Here is a 17514-nt window from a genome sequence, read left to right as displayed (position 1 = left end):
CCAGACAATAAGTTCTTACGAATACCAGGTACAAATAAGACATTATCCAAATACAAACTTTTTCCAGAAGTAAAAACTAAATTCACACAACCTAATCCTAGGATTGGTTCAGTTGCAACATTGCCCATCTTCACAATAGAGCCATCATCGATTGGTCTAAATTCCTTGAACCAACGACAATCTTTGCACACATGACTTGTTGCTCCCGAATCAAACCACCAAGCAACACTATCATCCTTGTTGCTTTTCAGGATCATTAGACCCACTTGGACCAGCCTTGTTCTTTCCTTTGAACACCCGGCAATCCCTCTTTAAATGACCAGGTTTCCCACACTTCCAACATGACAATTTTGTCTCTTTGTTTGGACCTTTGTTCTTATTTCCTTGAAATTCTCGTTTGTTACCTTTAGCATTGTAATTTTGCTTAACTGTTCCACTTTCCTCTACCATATTAATGAAAGAGGAACCTGCTACGTTTTTATCATTGACTTTGTCAATTTCCTGAGCCCTCAGCGACTCCTCAATCATGAAATGACTACCGAGTTGAACCAGAGTCAACTCTTCCTTCTTATGTTTCAAGGTATGCTTGAAGTCTTTCCAAGAAGAAGACAATTTATCAATTATAGATGAAACTGCAATGGATTCATCCATTTTCAAATCATGTTGAGTAAACTGACCCAAAATCCGCAGCAGTTCATTATATTGTTCCATAACAGACCTCAAATCAATCATTTTGTAATTAAAGAAATGACTAAGAATTTGTTACTTGAGGCATCTTCTGCCATATACTTGGATTCAAGAGAGTCCCATAATTCCTTAGTAGACTCAACATTTTGATAAATATCAAAGAGAGAGTTAGACATACCGTTCAGAATGTGTCCACGACAAATGTAATCGTCGTTCTCCCATTTTGAACGCTTCCTTGCTTGATCCAGAGTTTCGTCTTCCATAAACACCGGCATTGGTGTACTCAGCACATACACCACCTTCAATATTGTCAAGAGAAAGTGCATCTTCTTCTGCCATCTTCTGAAATCCTGTCCTTCAAACTTGTCCAACTTCGCAAACTTGCTTGTCATCTTCAAATTATCGTTCGTCATCTCGAAAAAAATTTGATTCAATCTTTTGTTGGTTAATTTGAAAAAATCGAGATGATACTGGATAAATCTGAAATCGTGTATAACACTTTCAGATTGAATCAAATTTCGGGGTTCAACCAAAATTGTTCAATCGGATAAAATCAGAAGATTATAATTCAAGAGTTTTGTTTTGGTCTTGTATGTTTTGTCACCCATTATGCTTTCTGAACCAAAATGATTATTTATGATCAAAGAACAAGTGGTTTTTGACAGTTGATGGAAGTTTTTTTCCTTTTAAAAACTGTCGTTGATGGAAGTTTTAGTAACTTCCATGTAACTTCCAACCGTTGATGGAAGTTTTAGTAACTTCCATGTAACTTCCAAAATTTGCCTAAACCGAACATCTCGTTATTACATTAAAACAAGCGTGTACTCTTATTTTAACATAATAAAGAGATCAATTACACTAAAATGTCCAACACCATTGATCATTAAAAGATTGTTAAAAGACTAGAGAGCATTATTCATTTCAGAATTTGAGAAAAGCAACTTTACAAAATAAAATGATCAAAATCCTGAAATTTGAAACAGTATCTATATCATATAGTCGCATTAGGAAAATATCACATTGTTAATTTGTTTTCAAGTACTATATCAGCCGAATGATTGATTATATTTCCCCTTATTCAGATATAGAAAACAGAGATTAATTACAATGAAAAAGCCAAAAAGGTCTTACAATCCGTGAAAGAGAAATTCTCATAACATGGTACAAACATGATACATCTAAAGAAGGAACTGAATCAAAAACCTAAATGTCTTAAATCACTCCCCTTTACTCAGAAGTTTTATATCACTTTGCTAAAGAAATTAAGATAGGTCCATACCACATATTCTGTTTATTTGGGGACTTGAAGGAGCAATGCTGAATTCCAAGGCAGGTTTCATGATGATTCAGTGCCATTGTTGTGAAAGTCCACATGGAGAATCAGAAGTCCATGACACTTAAATCCCATGGCCTACCAATTCAAAAACACATATATGATGAGTAATGATGAAAAGGAACACGCAGAATTAACAACAAAAAAAATGCATACACTCCAAATTACTGTAGGAATCAAATAAAACTTATATTTTGAAAGCCAAACAGTTGACAATAGCAATAACATTTATATTCAGCATAAGAATAAAAGCACACCTATTCTCCATTGACGTTGTCCTCTGTTGAGATGAAAGTTTTCCTTAAATTCATCTGACATATCAATAACATGGAAAACCTCGAGCTTTGGTAACTTGCTGAGACCAGAAGGCACCTTCTTCAGTCGGGGAATATCAACTAACTTTAACTTTTCGAGAGAAGGCAATGCTCCATCTTCAATAACGATGGATTTCAAACCAATCAAGCGATTCAGTAGTATTTGATTTAGGTTTTGAAATCCCCTGTTTGGGAACTGTAAAATTTCACCAATGTATGAAAACTTGAGGAGACAGAGGGACGACAAATTTGGTAGATCTTTAAGTAGTGGCAATGGATCAACAGTCAAACGGGTATGCAACAAGGACAACGTAACAAGATTTTGGAGCTTGGCAACCCAGTTTGGGAACTCCTTTAACCCCCCTACAATGCGAACCTTCTGAAGTACAGGTGCACATACATCAAATTGCAAATCATTGACCCCAAGTATATATTTTGCATTAATGTATAGCTTCTCCAGGTGTTGCAACTTGTTTATCAAGGAGCACAGAGAACTTGTGAATTCTTCACGAACATTGGTCAAGCCCAACACCCTTAATTGTGTAAGTCTTTCCAACTCTTTCATTACTTCTTCTGCATCATGGTCTGCATCCATGTCACGTAGTGTTTGTAGGGACGTTAGAACTCCAATGCCACCCTCCATTTGAAGCCCACCAAATAACCCAAACAACCTATCATGAGCTAGAAGATGCCTTAACTTTTTAAGCTTGTAGAACTCTCTTGGCATCATACCCACAACAGACTGTCTTAGATCCAATGTTTCTAGGTTGTGCAACAAGCCTATTGATTTTGGAAGATTTTCTATCTTTGAATTCTTCAAGCTTAAGTACGTCAAAAGGGATAAATCCTGAAAATTTTCTGTGAGCGGAACATAATTATACAGTGAATCGCCTTCAAAATGAAGTACCCTTAATAACCTGTACTTTGTAGGCATTCTCTTCACCGAGGATTCTGATAATTCTTCATCACTAAAAACATGAAGTGATCGAATGTTTGAGTTTACAACACTTCCCATCAAATTGTTGGAACCGGATGCTATTGTTAGGCGACGAATCATTCCTCTTCTTGGCAAGTTCTCACGGTCACTGGCAGAATGGCAAAACCTTAAATCTTCATTTTTCTCACGGATAATTTCATGTAGTAGGTCATGAACACGACAGCCTTTAATTTTTCCAACCTTGGTAAATGAAGATACTTGAACCAAACTTCTTTTGATTAACTCATTTAAATATTTTTCTGCCACTTCCACTAAAGTTTTTGTTGCTTCAGATTTGACGAATCCCTCAGCTATCCATTGAGGAATCAGTCTCCCACGTTCAACTTCGTAATCTTCTGGATATATTCCGAAATACAAGAAGCATGGTTTGAGATTGTAAGGCAAATCATGATAACTGAAATTCAAAATCTTTTTGACAGGAGATAAACTGGGATTTTTCCCTAGTTCAGAACTTAGATTCTGATAAAACCTCTGCCATTTAAGTATTTCTTTTTTTTCATCGAATAAAAGACCACCAATGACCACAATTGCTAGTGGTAAACCTTGACACTTTTTAACAATTTCAGTGGATATGTCCTTAAGATTGCTTGGACAATGTCCATCAAATTCAGATCCAAATGCCTTGGTGTAAAACAATTCCAATGATTTTTCAAGTGTTAAAGGTTGCAGCTCATGCACTTGAATAACAGCAGATCTCTTACAGGAATTAACAACATCCTGATTTCTGGTTGTGATCAGTATCCTACTTCCATTTTCATTATCAATTAAAGCAAACTCCATTTGTTGCCAAAAACAGTTATTCCAGACGTCATCAAACACAACAACATACCTCTTGTGGCGCAACTGATTTCTCACTTGATCTATCAATGATTTTTTATCCATTGTAGAATAATCATTCTGAGAATGATCCACTCTTTTTTCTTCTTCTACAAACTTGAGCAACATATCCCTCAACAGTCCTTCTATGGTGTAGGATTGAGACACTGTGATCCATGCATGGAGAGTGAAATGTGTTCGGACTTTGTCAAAAACTTTCTTGGCAAGAGTAGTTTTTCCGAGTCCTCCCATTCCTACCACAGAGATTACAGTGCGCTTTTTTCGCCCCTCTTTCAACCATTTTTCCAATGTATCTCTAGGGCCGTCAAAGCCCACAACCTCAGCCTCCTTAAGATACAGAGGAGCCATTCGAAGGTTGTCAAACGTGATGTTTTGGTTTCCTCCAAAAGATTTCATTGGGGAGCTATCCTCATTTCCATTCCTCTCGTTGATCGTACAAAATTCTGATTTAACATCCTCATTCATGTATGCAAACTGAAGAAGAGAAGCCGTAGTTTTGACGAAATCAATAGCCTTACAAGGTAAAGCTGCACATCCAGGATCATCACCAAGCTGCTTTTCCTCATGGATGGTGTATTCATCAACGATATCTTCCATGCGAAAAGATGTTTCCACAAGCTGCTTCACCTTTGCTTTGAGACCATCATGTGAGTTGCCTTCTTCAGCTTCTGCCATCTTATCTACATCATGAATGATGGCTTGAATCCCATCAAGTTTGTCTTTCATCTCTGCAACATCTTTTGGAACCTCCATGACTGAGGTCACAGCTTTCATCAAGGGTGGAAGCAAATAATCAACAGCCAAGGATGCTGCAATTTCCTGCAACTTCTCCATCTTAGGCTAGATCTAGTTTCTGCTATTGGTATGTGTTGAGAGTGAGATGAGAGGAATCTAAACTGTGTCCTTCAACATGAAGAAGAGTTTGACTTTCCCTAGGTCATTCTTTAATTGTACACTCTTAACCAATGCGATTGTGATCGATTGTGATTTACCAATAGAAAAATACTCATTTTGCTTCCTTTTTATTTGTTTTTAAGAATACAATAAATTTTCTTCATTCTTATAAAACAATTATAAAAATTTTTATTTTATTACTTTTCATTTATACACCATAATAAATGCATATATATAAATTAATTAAGGATTTGGGGGAAAATAATAGTATAATTGACAAAAGTATGACTAATGTTATTTTGAACACGTCGACGTCATATAAATAAAAATATTTATTTCCCACACAAACTTAAAATTAAAAATGATATTTTGTACCCAGGCTAATGTTAATAAAGTTGTTACGGAAGTATGAGCCTAATTGTCAGTATTAGTTGTACCAACCAAATTAGAATATATTTTTTACCCAGGCTAATGTTAAAAAAAAAATAGAGCAACTTTAAATTTTATAATGTTTATCATTTTATGTGAGCAAGTTGTGATTTTCCCTCCCTTTGTTTTTGTCGTACTATAGCAACTTGTGAATTTTTTATCTAGCTAATCTGAATGTGATTAAAGAAGGCTAATTGTATTTGTCAGCGCGCGTTAGTTGTACAAATTAAAATTAATTAGAAAACGGTGTTCGTCGGAGAGTATATGTCTTGCAGGTATAAATCCATTTTGATTTTTCATTTGACTCCATATTTTTAAGCTCTAACTTTCGTAAACCAATTTCTTTTAGTAGAAATCACAAATATAAATATATATTTTATGGGAGACAATCATCCATCAGTTGATTTATGCACTAAAATTTAAACAATTTTTCTTCTAATACTTCTCAAGTTCACTTTTATGATATTTATGATTTTTATTTAGGTATTAAAAATATAATTAATATTTAGAATTTCATAAAATTTATCATCTTCCTAAAATAAATCAGGAAGCTAAAAGTAATGTTCTAAAATGAAGAAAGATTTGTATAATTTTATCTAAGAGTGTGTTTGGATAAAAGAATTTAAAATTCTGATAAATTTTAAATTTTAAGAATTTCAAACACTTCAATTGAAAAAAATTTATTTTTAAAATTTTGTGTTTGGATAAAAAAAACTGTGAAGGTGATAAAGAAGATGAATGCAAAGAGAAGAGAATAAATGATTGGTGTGCTTCCAAAGAGAAGAATACTAATGCGGACGAGAAGTCACAGGAGAATCGAAACATGACGGCGTATACCACCAACTCGACCACAACATTCAGTCAACGGAGCAAGGCATGACCCAGACCTTCCATGCTAGTGAGCATCTCCGTCATGTTATTAACATCGACGACTACTTCCTAGACTGGCGGGTGTAGTTTTACGTGTCCCTTTACGCCTGCACCCGATCAACGCTCCACAAACTCAGATGGTGTTTTTTTGAAGAAGAAGATCATCGATATGAGAAAAGAGTCGCGAGTTCAAGAATGAAATTTCAGAAACTTTTATGTGAAAGAGAGTATGAAGGTTATACAGAGAATACACGAACGTTTTGAAAGGTTCTTCCATCAAGAAGAGACATAAACTATTAAAAACCACATGCACTTGAAAATAAAGAAAACATATTTATATGCATCAAATCAACAAAAATAAGAAGATTGAAATTACTAAAAGCGTAAACGAATATATTTAAAAGAGTAAATGAATATATTGAAAGTAAAGAAAACATATTTATATGCACCAAATCAACAAAAAACTATTATGTTAGTTTTGTTAAACAATTAGATATATTAAATATAATTTGTAAAGACAAAAAAATATTAAATTATAAGAATTAAAAATATATTTAATTTCTTTTCTCAATACAAAAGATGCAACTGATATAACATCAACATAAAATGTAATAATTTCATTTGACTCTTAAGTTTTTCTCATCTATCTATTTATAATATATAATAGAGCTGTGACATTGCAATCTCCTATTTTCAAAAGGCAATTCTTTCATTGCATCCTTTTTGCTTACGTGCCACACTCTTCTCACGTCAGCATTTCAAATTTTGAGAGACGTTACTCAAATTGTCATTAACCTTGTGTTTGAATTAGAAATTTCAAATTTTTAAAAAATTTTAAATGCCTAAAATTTCAAAATAATTCTACATTTTTTTAAACATAATCCAACATAATATTTCCAGACCCTATCATGTATTTTTTTTTTTAACCCATGTAACGTGCGGATCAATATCTAGTTTGATTAATGGCCACACAAAAACTACATAGTCATAACATGATTTCAACGTCTTGTATTTTTTTTACTAATGTGTTTCTTCCTTCTTGCGTTTGGTGTTTTAAAACAGATATACAATGAACGAATTGCAAATATACTCAATCAAATCCAGCAGAAGTGAACCTAGGGTCAAGAAAGAACTTGTTAAATTGAAGGTAAGAGATATAAGATTGACCCAGTATTTGGAGAATGTTAAAGGAAGAAGAGAGGGGAGAAATTGTAGGTTCAAATTTCTCCAATTGACATTTATAATAAAACTAACAAATTAATATTTGCTGATAAAATAAAATGTGGAAAAACTCAAATCAGTTTAGAGTCGGCTTTAAGCGTTTTCCTCTCTAACCAAACATTGATAGTGAACTGATGAACATGTAAATGTCAATAAGGATGACAAAGACCAATTGAGTAATGTTATATCTTCCTATTCCATCTTCGTACAAATCCTCCTACTACCTTTTATTGTGATCATGGTTTTAAATTACGTTGTGGTGAGTAAAAAAACCTTTATATTGTGGGAAGATGTGACTGATGCGGCTGTAATTGCAGTCACAATGCCATTGCGATCACTTAGAATTCCTTAAGTTGCAGCCGCAATTGTGGTTGCGGACTGATATTTAAAACCATGATTATGATGGTAAGTAATGAATGAAAAGTAAAAACATTTTATGTCCTGAAAGTATACAACACATTTAAAGCATACCATAAAAGGTAGTAAGAGGATTTAGAATTATTCAAAATAATTACGCTAGCAAATTGGTGAATTCGATAATACTGTTTTTTTAATTTTTATTTCATTTTCTATCATGTTAATTTTTTCAAAATTTAAACATATAAGTAAATTTCTTCTATTGTTTATTTTTCATCAAAATGTTTGGTTTTCTATCATTTTTTCAAAAAAAAAAGAGTAATTTTTTTCTTATTATTTACATATGGTATAAATAATTGATTCTATCTCACATATTATATTATTTATTAAAATAAAATGATCAAGATCCTGAAATTTCAAGTCATATATATATATATATATATATATATATATGCGCCCGGGGTATGATTGATTCTTTGTTTTGTTTAATTTTGTTGTCATGAGCCATGATTTTAGTGTAATGAATGGAAGCATCCACAAGAAACCACAAGTAGAAGAAATTTTATGAAAATAAAATATAATTAGAATGAACAAGGAAACATTATAAAAAGCAAAGAAGGTATACAGAATTAGTTTTTCTCCTTATTCCAAAACAGAAAAAAGATTACAATGAACAAGGTCTTACAATCCTTGAAAGAGAAATTCTCGTAACGTGGTGCAAACATAATACATCTAAGAAGGAATTAATAAAAAAGCGAAATGTGGTAAATCACTCCGCTTTTTTCAGAAGTTTTACACATCACTTTGCTAAAGAAACTAAGATAGGTTCACATGCATATTCTGTTTATTTGGGGACTTGAAGGAGCAATACTGAATTCCAAGACAGTTTTAATGATGAATCAACGTTGTTGTTGTCACAGTCCACATGGAGAATTAGAATTACTTGAAACTTAAATCCCAGGGCCTACCAATTTAAAAACATGTATATTATGAGTAATGATGGAACATGCAGAATAAACAACAAAAAAAAAATGCATATATTCCAAATTAGAGAGAGGGTATGAGAAGCAAAAAACATAGAAATTACTTTCGGAATCAAATAAAACTTATAGGTTTAAATCTAAACCGTTGACAATAGCAATAACAATTATATCCCGCATAAGAATAAAAAAAAAACACGTACACTTTGAAAGTCTGACCTTTTTCATTTCCACCGTCATTCTATTATCCATTGACCTTGTCCTCTGTTGAGATTAAAGTTTTCTTGAAATTCATCTGACATATTGATAGCATGGAAAACCTCAAGCTTTGGTAACTTGTAGAGACCAGAAGGCACCTCCTTCAGTTCGGGAATTCCGACTAACTTGAACTTTTCGAGAGAAGGCAATGCTCCATCTTCAATAACGATGGATTTCAAAATAAAAAGGCTTCCCAGTAGTATTTGCTTTAGGTTCTGAAACCCCCTGTTTGGGAACTGCAAAACTTTACCCTCGTATGCACTACGATTAATAAAGAGGGATGACAAATATGGTAGCTCCTTAAGTAGAGGCAATGGATCAACAGTCAAATAGGTGCGTCTCAAGGACAACGTAACAAGATTTTGGAGCTTGGCAACCCAGTTTGGGAACTCCTTCAACCCCCCTACAATGCGAACCTTCTGAAGCACAGGTGCACATACATCAAATTGCAAATCAATGCGCATAAATAATGCCAATGGAGTAGTAATGTATAACTTGTCCAGGCGTTGCATCTTGTTTATCAAGGAGCACAGAGAACTTTTGTGATGTGGCGGAACAAGGGTCAAGCCCAACACCCTTAATTGTGTAAGTCTTTCCAACCCTTTCATTACTTCTTCTGTATCATGGTTTGCTTCCACTTCACACAGTGTTTCTAGGGACGTTAAATCTCCAATGCTACCCTCTATTGGAAGCCGAAACCCTAAAAGGTGTCTTAACTTTTTAAGCTTGTAGAACTCTCTTGGCATCATAAGCACATGAGATTCTCTTAGATCCAATGTTTCTAGGTTGTGCAACACGTCTATTGATTTTGGAAGATTTACTATCTTTGAATTTCTGAAGCTTAAGTACGTCAAAAGGGATAAATCCCCAAAATTTTCCGTGAGCGGAACATAATTATACAGTGAATCGCCTTCAAAATGAAGTACCCTTAATAACCTGTAGTTTGTAGGCATTCTCTTCACCGAGGATTCTGATAATTCTTCATCACTAAAAACATGAAGTGATCGAATGTTTGAGTTTACAACACTTCCCACCAAATTGTTGGAACCGGATGCTATTGTTAGGCGACGAATCATCCCACTTCTTGACAAGTTCTCACGCTCACTCGCAGAATGGCAAAAGCTTAAATCTTCATTTTTCTCACGGATAATTTCATGTACTAGGTCATGAACACCACAGCTTTTAATTTGGCCACCCTTAGTAAATGAAGATACTTGAACCAAACTTCTTTGGATCAACTCATTTAAATATTTTTCTGCCACTTCCTCTAAAGTTTTTGTTGCTTCAGATTTAACAAACCCCTCAGCTATCCATTGTAGAATCAATCTCCCGCGTTCAACTTTGTAATCTTCTGGATATATTCCAAAATACAAGAAGCATGGTTTGAGATTGTAAGGCAAATCATGATAACTGAAACCCAAAATCCTTTTCACGGGAGATAAACTGGGATTTTTTCCTAGTTCACAACTTAGATTTTGATAAAACCTCTGCCATTTAAGTATTTCTCTTTTTTCGTCGAATAAAAGACAACCAATGACCACAATTGCTAGTGGTAAGCCTTGACACTTTTTAACAATTTCAGTGGATATGTCCTTAAGATTGCTTGGACAACGTCCATTAAAGTCAGATCCAAATGCCTTTGTATAAAACAATTCCAATGATTTTTCAAGAGTTAAAGGTTGCAGCTCATGCACTTGAATAACAGCAGATCTCTTACAGGAATTAACAACATCCTGATTTCTGGTTGTCATTAATATCCTACTTCCATTTTCATCATCAATTAAAGCAAACTCCATTTCTTGCCAAAAAAGAGTATTCCACACGTCATCAAACACAACAACATACCTCTTGTGGCGCAAGTGATTTCTCACTTCATCTGTCAATGACCATTTATCCATTTTATTTATTTGATCCATTGTAGGAACACTCTGAGAATGTTCCACTACTCTTTTTTCTTCTTCTACAAACTTGAGCAACATATTCCTCAACAGTCCTTCTATGGTGTAGGATTGAGACACTGTGATCCATGCATGGAGAGTGAAATGTGTTCGGACTTGGTCAAAAACTTTCTTGGCAAGAGTAGTTTTTCCGAGTCCTCCCATTCCTACCACAGAGATGACAGTGCGCTTTTCTTGCCCCTCTTTCAACCATTTTTCCAATGTATCTCTAGGGCCGTCAAAGCCCACAACCTCAGCCTCCTTAAGATACAGAGGAGCCATTCGAAGGTTATCGAACGGGACGTTTTGGTTTCCTCCAGAAGATTGGATTTGGGAGCTATCTTCACTTCCATTCCTCTCCTTGATTCCACCAAATTCGGATTTCACGTCCTCGTTCATGTATGCAAATTGAAGACGAGAGGCCGTAGTTTTGACAAAATCAATAGCCTTACAAGGTAAAGCTGCACATCCAGGATCATCACCAAGCTGCTTTTCCTCATGGATGGTGTATTCATCAATGATATCTTCCATGCGAAAAGATGTTTCCACAAGCTGCTTCACCTTTGCTTTGATTTCGTCACGTGATTTGCTGTCTTCAGCTGCTGCCATCTTATCTGCATCATGAATGATGGCTTGAATCCCATCAAGTTTGTCTTTCATGTCTGCAACATCTTTTGGAACCTCCATGACTGAGTTCACAGCTTTCTTCAAGGGTGGAAGCAAATAATCAACAGCCAAGGACGCTGCAATTTCCTTTAATTTATCCATCTTAGTGTATATCTAGTTTCTGCTATTGGTGTGTGTTGAGAATAAGATGAGAGGAATCTAAACTGTCCTTCAAGATGAAGAGTTTGACTTTAGCTAGCTTAGTCATTCTTTAATTGTAAGCTTAACCAATGCGATTGTGATTGTCATTTACCAATAGAAAAATACTCATTTTGATTACTTTTTATTTGTTTTTATGAATACAATAAATTTTCTTCATTATTCTAATTTAATAGTTATAAAATTTCTTACTTTATTGCTTTTCATTTATACACTGCATATGTATAAGTTAATTAAGAATTAGGCAAAAAATAAGAATATGTAATTGACCAAAGTATAACTAATGTTATCTTGAACACGTCATATAAATAAAAATATTGTTTTCCAAAAAAACGGACAATTGAAAAGGGTATTTTATACCTAGGCTAATGTTAATAAAATTGTTAAGGAAGTATGAGCCTAATTGTCAGTGTTAGTTGAATTGGTATACATTTTTTTCCCAGGCTAATGTTAAAAAAATAAAGCAACTTTTATAATGTTTATCAGTTTATGTGAGCAAGTTGTGCTTTATTTTTAAGTTCTTAGATGTGCTTGATTTTCCCTCCCTTTATTTTTTGTCGTACTATAGCAACTTGTGAGTTTGTGATTTAGATAATCTGAATGTGATTAAAGAAGATTAATTGTATTTGTCAGCGTTAGTTGTACCAATTAAAATTAATTAAAAAATGGTGTTTATCGGAGAGTATATATATGTCTTGCAGGTATAAATCTATTTTGATTTTTTATTTGACTTTATATTTTTGTACTCCAACTTTCGTAACCCAATTTCTTTTATTAGAAATCACAAATATTTGTTATAGGAGACAATCATGCATAAATTGATTTATGTACTCGGGTTTAAACAACTTTTCTTCTAACATTTCCTCCGGGCTCCGGTTCACTTTTATGATATTTAAGGATGACATAGGTATTAAAAAATATAATTAATATTTAGAATTTCATAAAATTTATCATGTAATTTTCTAAAATAAATTAGGGAGCTAATTGTAATGTTCTAAAACGAAAAAAGATATATATAATTTACTCTAAAATAATTTGCTCTATCATGAAAAATTCTATTACCTTTATATTTTTCATCTTTTTTATTTCATAAACTATTGGAAAACTACACTAATACAAAAATCACTTTTAAATACGGTTCTTTGTGGTTTTTCACGATGGTTTTCAATCATCTTTGAATCCGTTGTTAGTCGTTCCTTACGACTAACTTTTGTATTGAATAGTTATATGAAACTAGCATCTTTCCTCCAATCTATGGTTCTTTTTGTAGGAATTATACATATTTTCATGTTTAGTTTGATTTTATATAGTAGATACTCTTATTTTGTGAATTAATATTCAAATCACTTCAATTTCAGGCTAAAAGAAAAGAAGGTTCAAGCAGTTGATGTCTCGCTAAGCGAGGCATATGCGCTTAGCGAGTGACATCCGCTAAGTGAGGCATGCAGCTCGCTTAGCGTGTTGGGAAACCCTAGAAAAGGATCAGTCAGAGACGTGCTCGCCCAACACGTCGCAAGCTCGCCCAGCGAGTCGTTTGTCTCTTCTCACGCTCATTGCGCCCAGCTCGCTAAGCCAAATTTCACTTACTCTCGCTTAGCGAGCCAATCTCGCTAAGCGAGCCTTCAGAAGCTGAAACGTCCAAGTAGCCTTTAAAACACTGAAGTTGCCGGAAACTAGAGGAGGAGTTGAAAAACAGAGCCAAGAGAGAAGCTAGAGCGACAGAAACAAAGCCACCAAGAAAGTTTAGGTTAGAGGAGTGAGATTAGGGTTCTAGAGGTTGAAGGAGACATCCTCAACCCTTCTTAGCCATTTTCCTTCACTCAAAGTTTGTTCTTCTTTGTATTGAAAGCTCATTACTTGTAATCGAAGGCTAAACCTCTTGGTTGGGAAGTTCTGCTGAACCCTTGATGTAACATTCTTTCACTATCTATTTAAAGTTGTTTTTATGTGTTCATTGCTTCTATCCATGCTTATTTTTACTTGCTTGTGGCTTGATCACCCATTTGTATGTATAGTTAGGATTTTTAGCATTGGAAAGTGCTTTAAAGCCTTAGAACTTGGTAGAGCAAGCTAGAAAATTGTATGTAGGAATGGAGTGCAGCAATCTAGTCCATATTATGTTGTAGACTTAATGCAACTCTTTTGGGCTGAGTTTGTTGAGGGATCAAGGAAGAGGTTTAAAGAGAGTTAGGCCCATTCACTCGAGGGATCTTGGTTTGGGTAATTTCTTAGCATAAGAACACTAGGATAACATTAAACAGAGAAAAATACATAATAACATCAAGGATAATTCAGTAGAACAACCCAACGCTTTTACTTGACTGTTTTTACTTCTCAATCTTTAGATATTTAGTTTGTGCTTAACTAGATTTTAGAACAAAAACCCAACTTGATATTCATTTCACTTTTGGTTGTATACAAATGTTTGCTCACTAAATATACATTTTCTGAGTGAAATAAATTTTCTGTGGATACGATACTCGGTCTTACCCTTTTAATATATTATTTGTGCGACTCGATACACTTGCCGAAGAGCAGCCAACACGATTAACAAGTTTTTGGCGCAATTGCTGGGGAATTTCTTTCCACTTAGATAGTATAGTTCAGTTCGTAAACATTTATTCTTTATTCTTTGATTGATTTTGTGAATAGTTAGCTAGGATTTATTTTCTCTTTATTTGGTTAATTGCTGCTTTGTTTAGTACTTCTTGTATGCGAGGTAACTCTTTAAGAGGGAATTTAGCTCCATTAGATTTGGAGATAGAAGCCACTTGCAGGAGAAACAACATAAAGAGAAGGAGAAAATTTTTGCAGGAAAGGACAACACAACCAAGTTCGGAGGAAGCTTAATCATTTGAATCATCTTTAGCATTTCCAGATTTAAGGGAATCCGAAGTAGGTGTGTCTAAAGCACCTATCATGGCTGAGGATCAACCACGGAGGGTGACTCTTGAAGATTATTATAGCTCGACCATGCCGCAATTTTTCACAAGCATTGCGTGATCGGAAGTTCAAGCTTATAACATCACATATCCTCATTCCTTGATCCAGTTGATTCAAGGAAATTTGTTTCATGGTTTTCCGAATGAAGACCCTTATGCACACCTTGCTACTTATATAGAAATTTGCAACACAGTAAAAATTGCATGTGTGCCGGAAGATGCAGTGAGGCTTAGCTTGTTCTCACTTTCGTTGGCTGGAGAAGCCAAGAGGTGGATGCACTCGTTTAAGGGAAACCGTTTCAAGACTTGGGAAGAGGTTGTAGAAAAGTTTTTGAAGAAGTACTTTCTTGAGTCCAAGACAGCTGAAGGCAAGGCAGCTATCTCTTCATTCCATCAATTTCCAGATGAATCCCTAAGTGAAGCGCTTGAGAGATTTCGTACCTTGCTGCGGAAGACACCAACTCATGGATTATCCAAGCCGATTCAGCTGAACATTTTTATAGATGGTTTGAGACCACAGTCCAAGCAGTTATCAAATGCTTCTGCTGGAGGAAAAATTAAGTTGAAGACTACTGAAGAAGCAATGGAACTTATTGAAAATATGCCTGCTAGTGATCATGATATTTTGCGTGATCGGACTCATGTACCTACAAAGAGAAGCATGCCAGAGCTTTCTTCACAAGATGCACTGTTGGTGCAGAACAAGCTGCTAGCTAAGCAGCTAGAATCATTGACGGAGACACTTAGTAAGCTGCCAACCCAATTACAAGCGACTCAACCTTCACATTCAGTAGTTATGCAGGTTGGAGGTTGTAGCATATGTGGAGGAGTACATGAGTCTAGTTGCTGTATAACCCTTGATGATGCTGCAAAAGAAGTGAACTATATGGGAAATCAACACAGACCAGGGTTTAATGCAGGTGGATTTGCAGGTTACCAGCAAGATGCCAATTTTAATCAAAATCAAGGGCAGTGGAGGTCTCATCCTGGAAACCAGTTCAACAAAGAACAAGGAGGACCATCCAGTAGGCCTCAGAATCAATGGCCTAGCCTTTATGAAAGGACTACCAAGTTGGAGGAGACTTTGGCTCAATTCATGCAAGTTTCAATGTCCAATCACAAGAGCACAGAGTCTGCTATAAAGAACCTGGAGATTCAAGTAGGACAACTAGCTAAGCAGATAGCTAAATATTCTTATAGAGGTTTTGGGGCCAATACTAAAAAAAATACCAAAGAAGAATGTAAGGTTGTCATAACTAGAAGCAAGAAGGTAACCATGGTAGAAGATGAAGGGAGGAATAATGAAAAGCAGGAGTTAGTAGCTAAAGAAGAAAAAGAAAAAGAATAAGATCAGATGAGGGAGACAAAAATAAATGATGAGGAGGAAAAAAAGAAAGAAGAAAAAGAAGAAAAAAAAAAGAGAAAATGAGAAAGAGAAGAAGACAAAGAGTGAGTTGGCCAGAGAAAAGAAGAAGGAGGTTGTCTCATACCAAGGGAAGGAAGCATTATATCCTTTGGTGCCGTCCAAGAAAGACAAGGAATGACACTTTTCTCGTTTCCTTGATATCTTCAAGAAATTGGAGATAACTATCCCCTTTGGAGAAACCTTGCAACAAATGTCACCCTACTCCAAGTTTTTGAAAGATCAGCTTACCAAAAAAGGCAAATATATCCATAGCGATAATATTGTGGTGGTGGGAAATTGCAATGCTGTTTTTCAGAGAATCCTTCCACCTAAATACAAGGATCTAGGGAGTGTCACCATCCCTTGCTTTATTGGTGTAGTGTCTGTTGGGAAAGCCCTCATTGACTTGGGGGCTAGCACATAAATTCGATGCCTCTCTCCATGTGCAGATGGATCGGAGAGCTGGAAATCATGCCAACAAGAATAACATTGCAGCTGGAAGATCGATCTATTACAAGGCCTTATGGCGTGGAAAAAGATGTTTTGGTCAAGGTGCGACAGTTTACCTTCCCTGTAGACTTTGTGATCATGGACATTGAAGAGGATGCTGAAATCCCACTGATTTTGGGCCGTCCCTTCATGTTAACTACCAATTGTGTGGTGGATATGGGGAAAGGTGATCTGGAAATGGGTATAGATGATCAGAATATCATATTTGACTTGTTTGATGCACAAAAACACTCAATTAACCAGAATGTTTCTTCCAAGATGGATGGAATTGAGAATGAGATAGTTCTAATGGCTAGAGCCAAGATTGCTCCAGACCCTTGAGGTAACATGCGTCAAGCTAATGATGTTAAAGAAGCACTTACTCGGAGGCAACCCAACTCTTTTTCCTTGTTTTTATTTTTCTTTGTTTTCTTAATCATTGCATTTAGTTAGGTTTCAACTTGCTTGTGATTGTTAGAGTAAGACTTCAACATGTTTTGTATGAGAAAAAAGGGTTGCTAAAGCTTCTCTGAAGCTATGGATGAGGAATAACTTAGAAAATTTTTCAATCATCCACTCGCTCAGCGCATCCTATGCGCTAAGCGAATAATTCTTCATGCACAGAGTGAGTAACCACTTGCACTGAGCGCGCCAACCCCTACCAATTGGCTGAAGGGGTCTCGCTAAGCGAGAAAGTTATGTTGAGCCCAAAAACTTCTTTGGAATTGCATTTAATGGA

The 17514-nt window shown here is 35.3% G+C and overlaps 3 protein-coding genes across 4 annotated transcripts; 1 reads left to right on the top strand and 2 right to left on the bottom strand.

Moving 5' to 3' along the window:
• Positions 1-1745: 1745 nt before the first annotated feature.
• On the bottom strand, positions 1746-5114 carry LOC100784890 (disease resistance protein RPM1). The gene is made up of 2 exons (XM_003553018.4): positions 2278-5114; positions 1746-2098 (listed from the first exon to the last, which is right to left on the bottom strand). The coding sequence occupies exons 1-2, from the start codon at positions 5000-5002 to the stop codon at positions 2085-2087; spliced, it is 2739 nt and encodes a 912-aa protein (XP_003553066.1). The 5' UTR covers positions 5003-5114; the 3' UTR covers positions 1746-2084.
• Positions 5115-8538: 3424 nt separating this feature from the next.
• LOC100784361 (disease resistance protein RPM1) lies at positions 8539-12053 on the bottom strand. Of its 2 annotated transcripts, none has more exons than XM_041012308.1 (2): positions 9123-12053; positions 8539-8903 (listed from the first exon to the last, which is right to left on the bottom strand). In XM_041012308.1, exon 1 carries the CDS (start codon positions 11880-11882, stop codon positions 9156-9158), a length of 2727 nt encoding a protein of 908 aa, XP_040868242.1. In that variant the 5' UTR covers positions 11883-12053; the 3' UTR covers positions 8539-8903; positions 9123-9155. The 2 variants fall into 2 exon arrangements, with proteins under 2 accessions (XP_040868242.1, XP_006603185.1); XM_006603122.4 differs by having other exon boundaries at positions 9139-12053.
• A 2805-nt stretch (positions 12054-14858) lies between these two features.
• Positions 14859-16710, top strand: LOC102662219 (uncharacterized). Its single transcript, XM_006603121.1, has 3 exons — positions 14859-14882; positions 14991-16151; positions 16603-16710. Exons 1-3 carry the CDS (start codon positions 14859-14861, stop codon positions 16708-16710), a joined length of 1293 nt encoding a protein of 430 aa, XP_006603184.1.
• The last annotated feature ends 804 nt before the right edge of the window (positions 16711-17514 follow it).

This window comes from Glycine max, chromosome 18 (genome assembly GCF_000004515.6).
Source record: "Glycine max cultivar Williams 82 chromosome 18, Glycine_max_v4.0, whole genome shotgun sequence".
NCBI classification, from domain to species: domain Eukaryota; kingdom Viridiplantae; phylum Streptophyta; class Magnoliopsida; order Fabales; family Fabaceae; genus Glycine; species Glycine max.
This window is presented reverse-complemented; position numbering and strand designations above follow the sequence as displayed.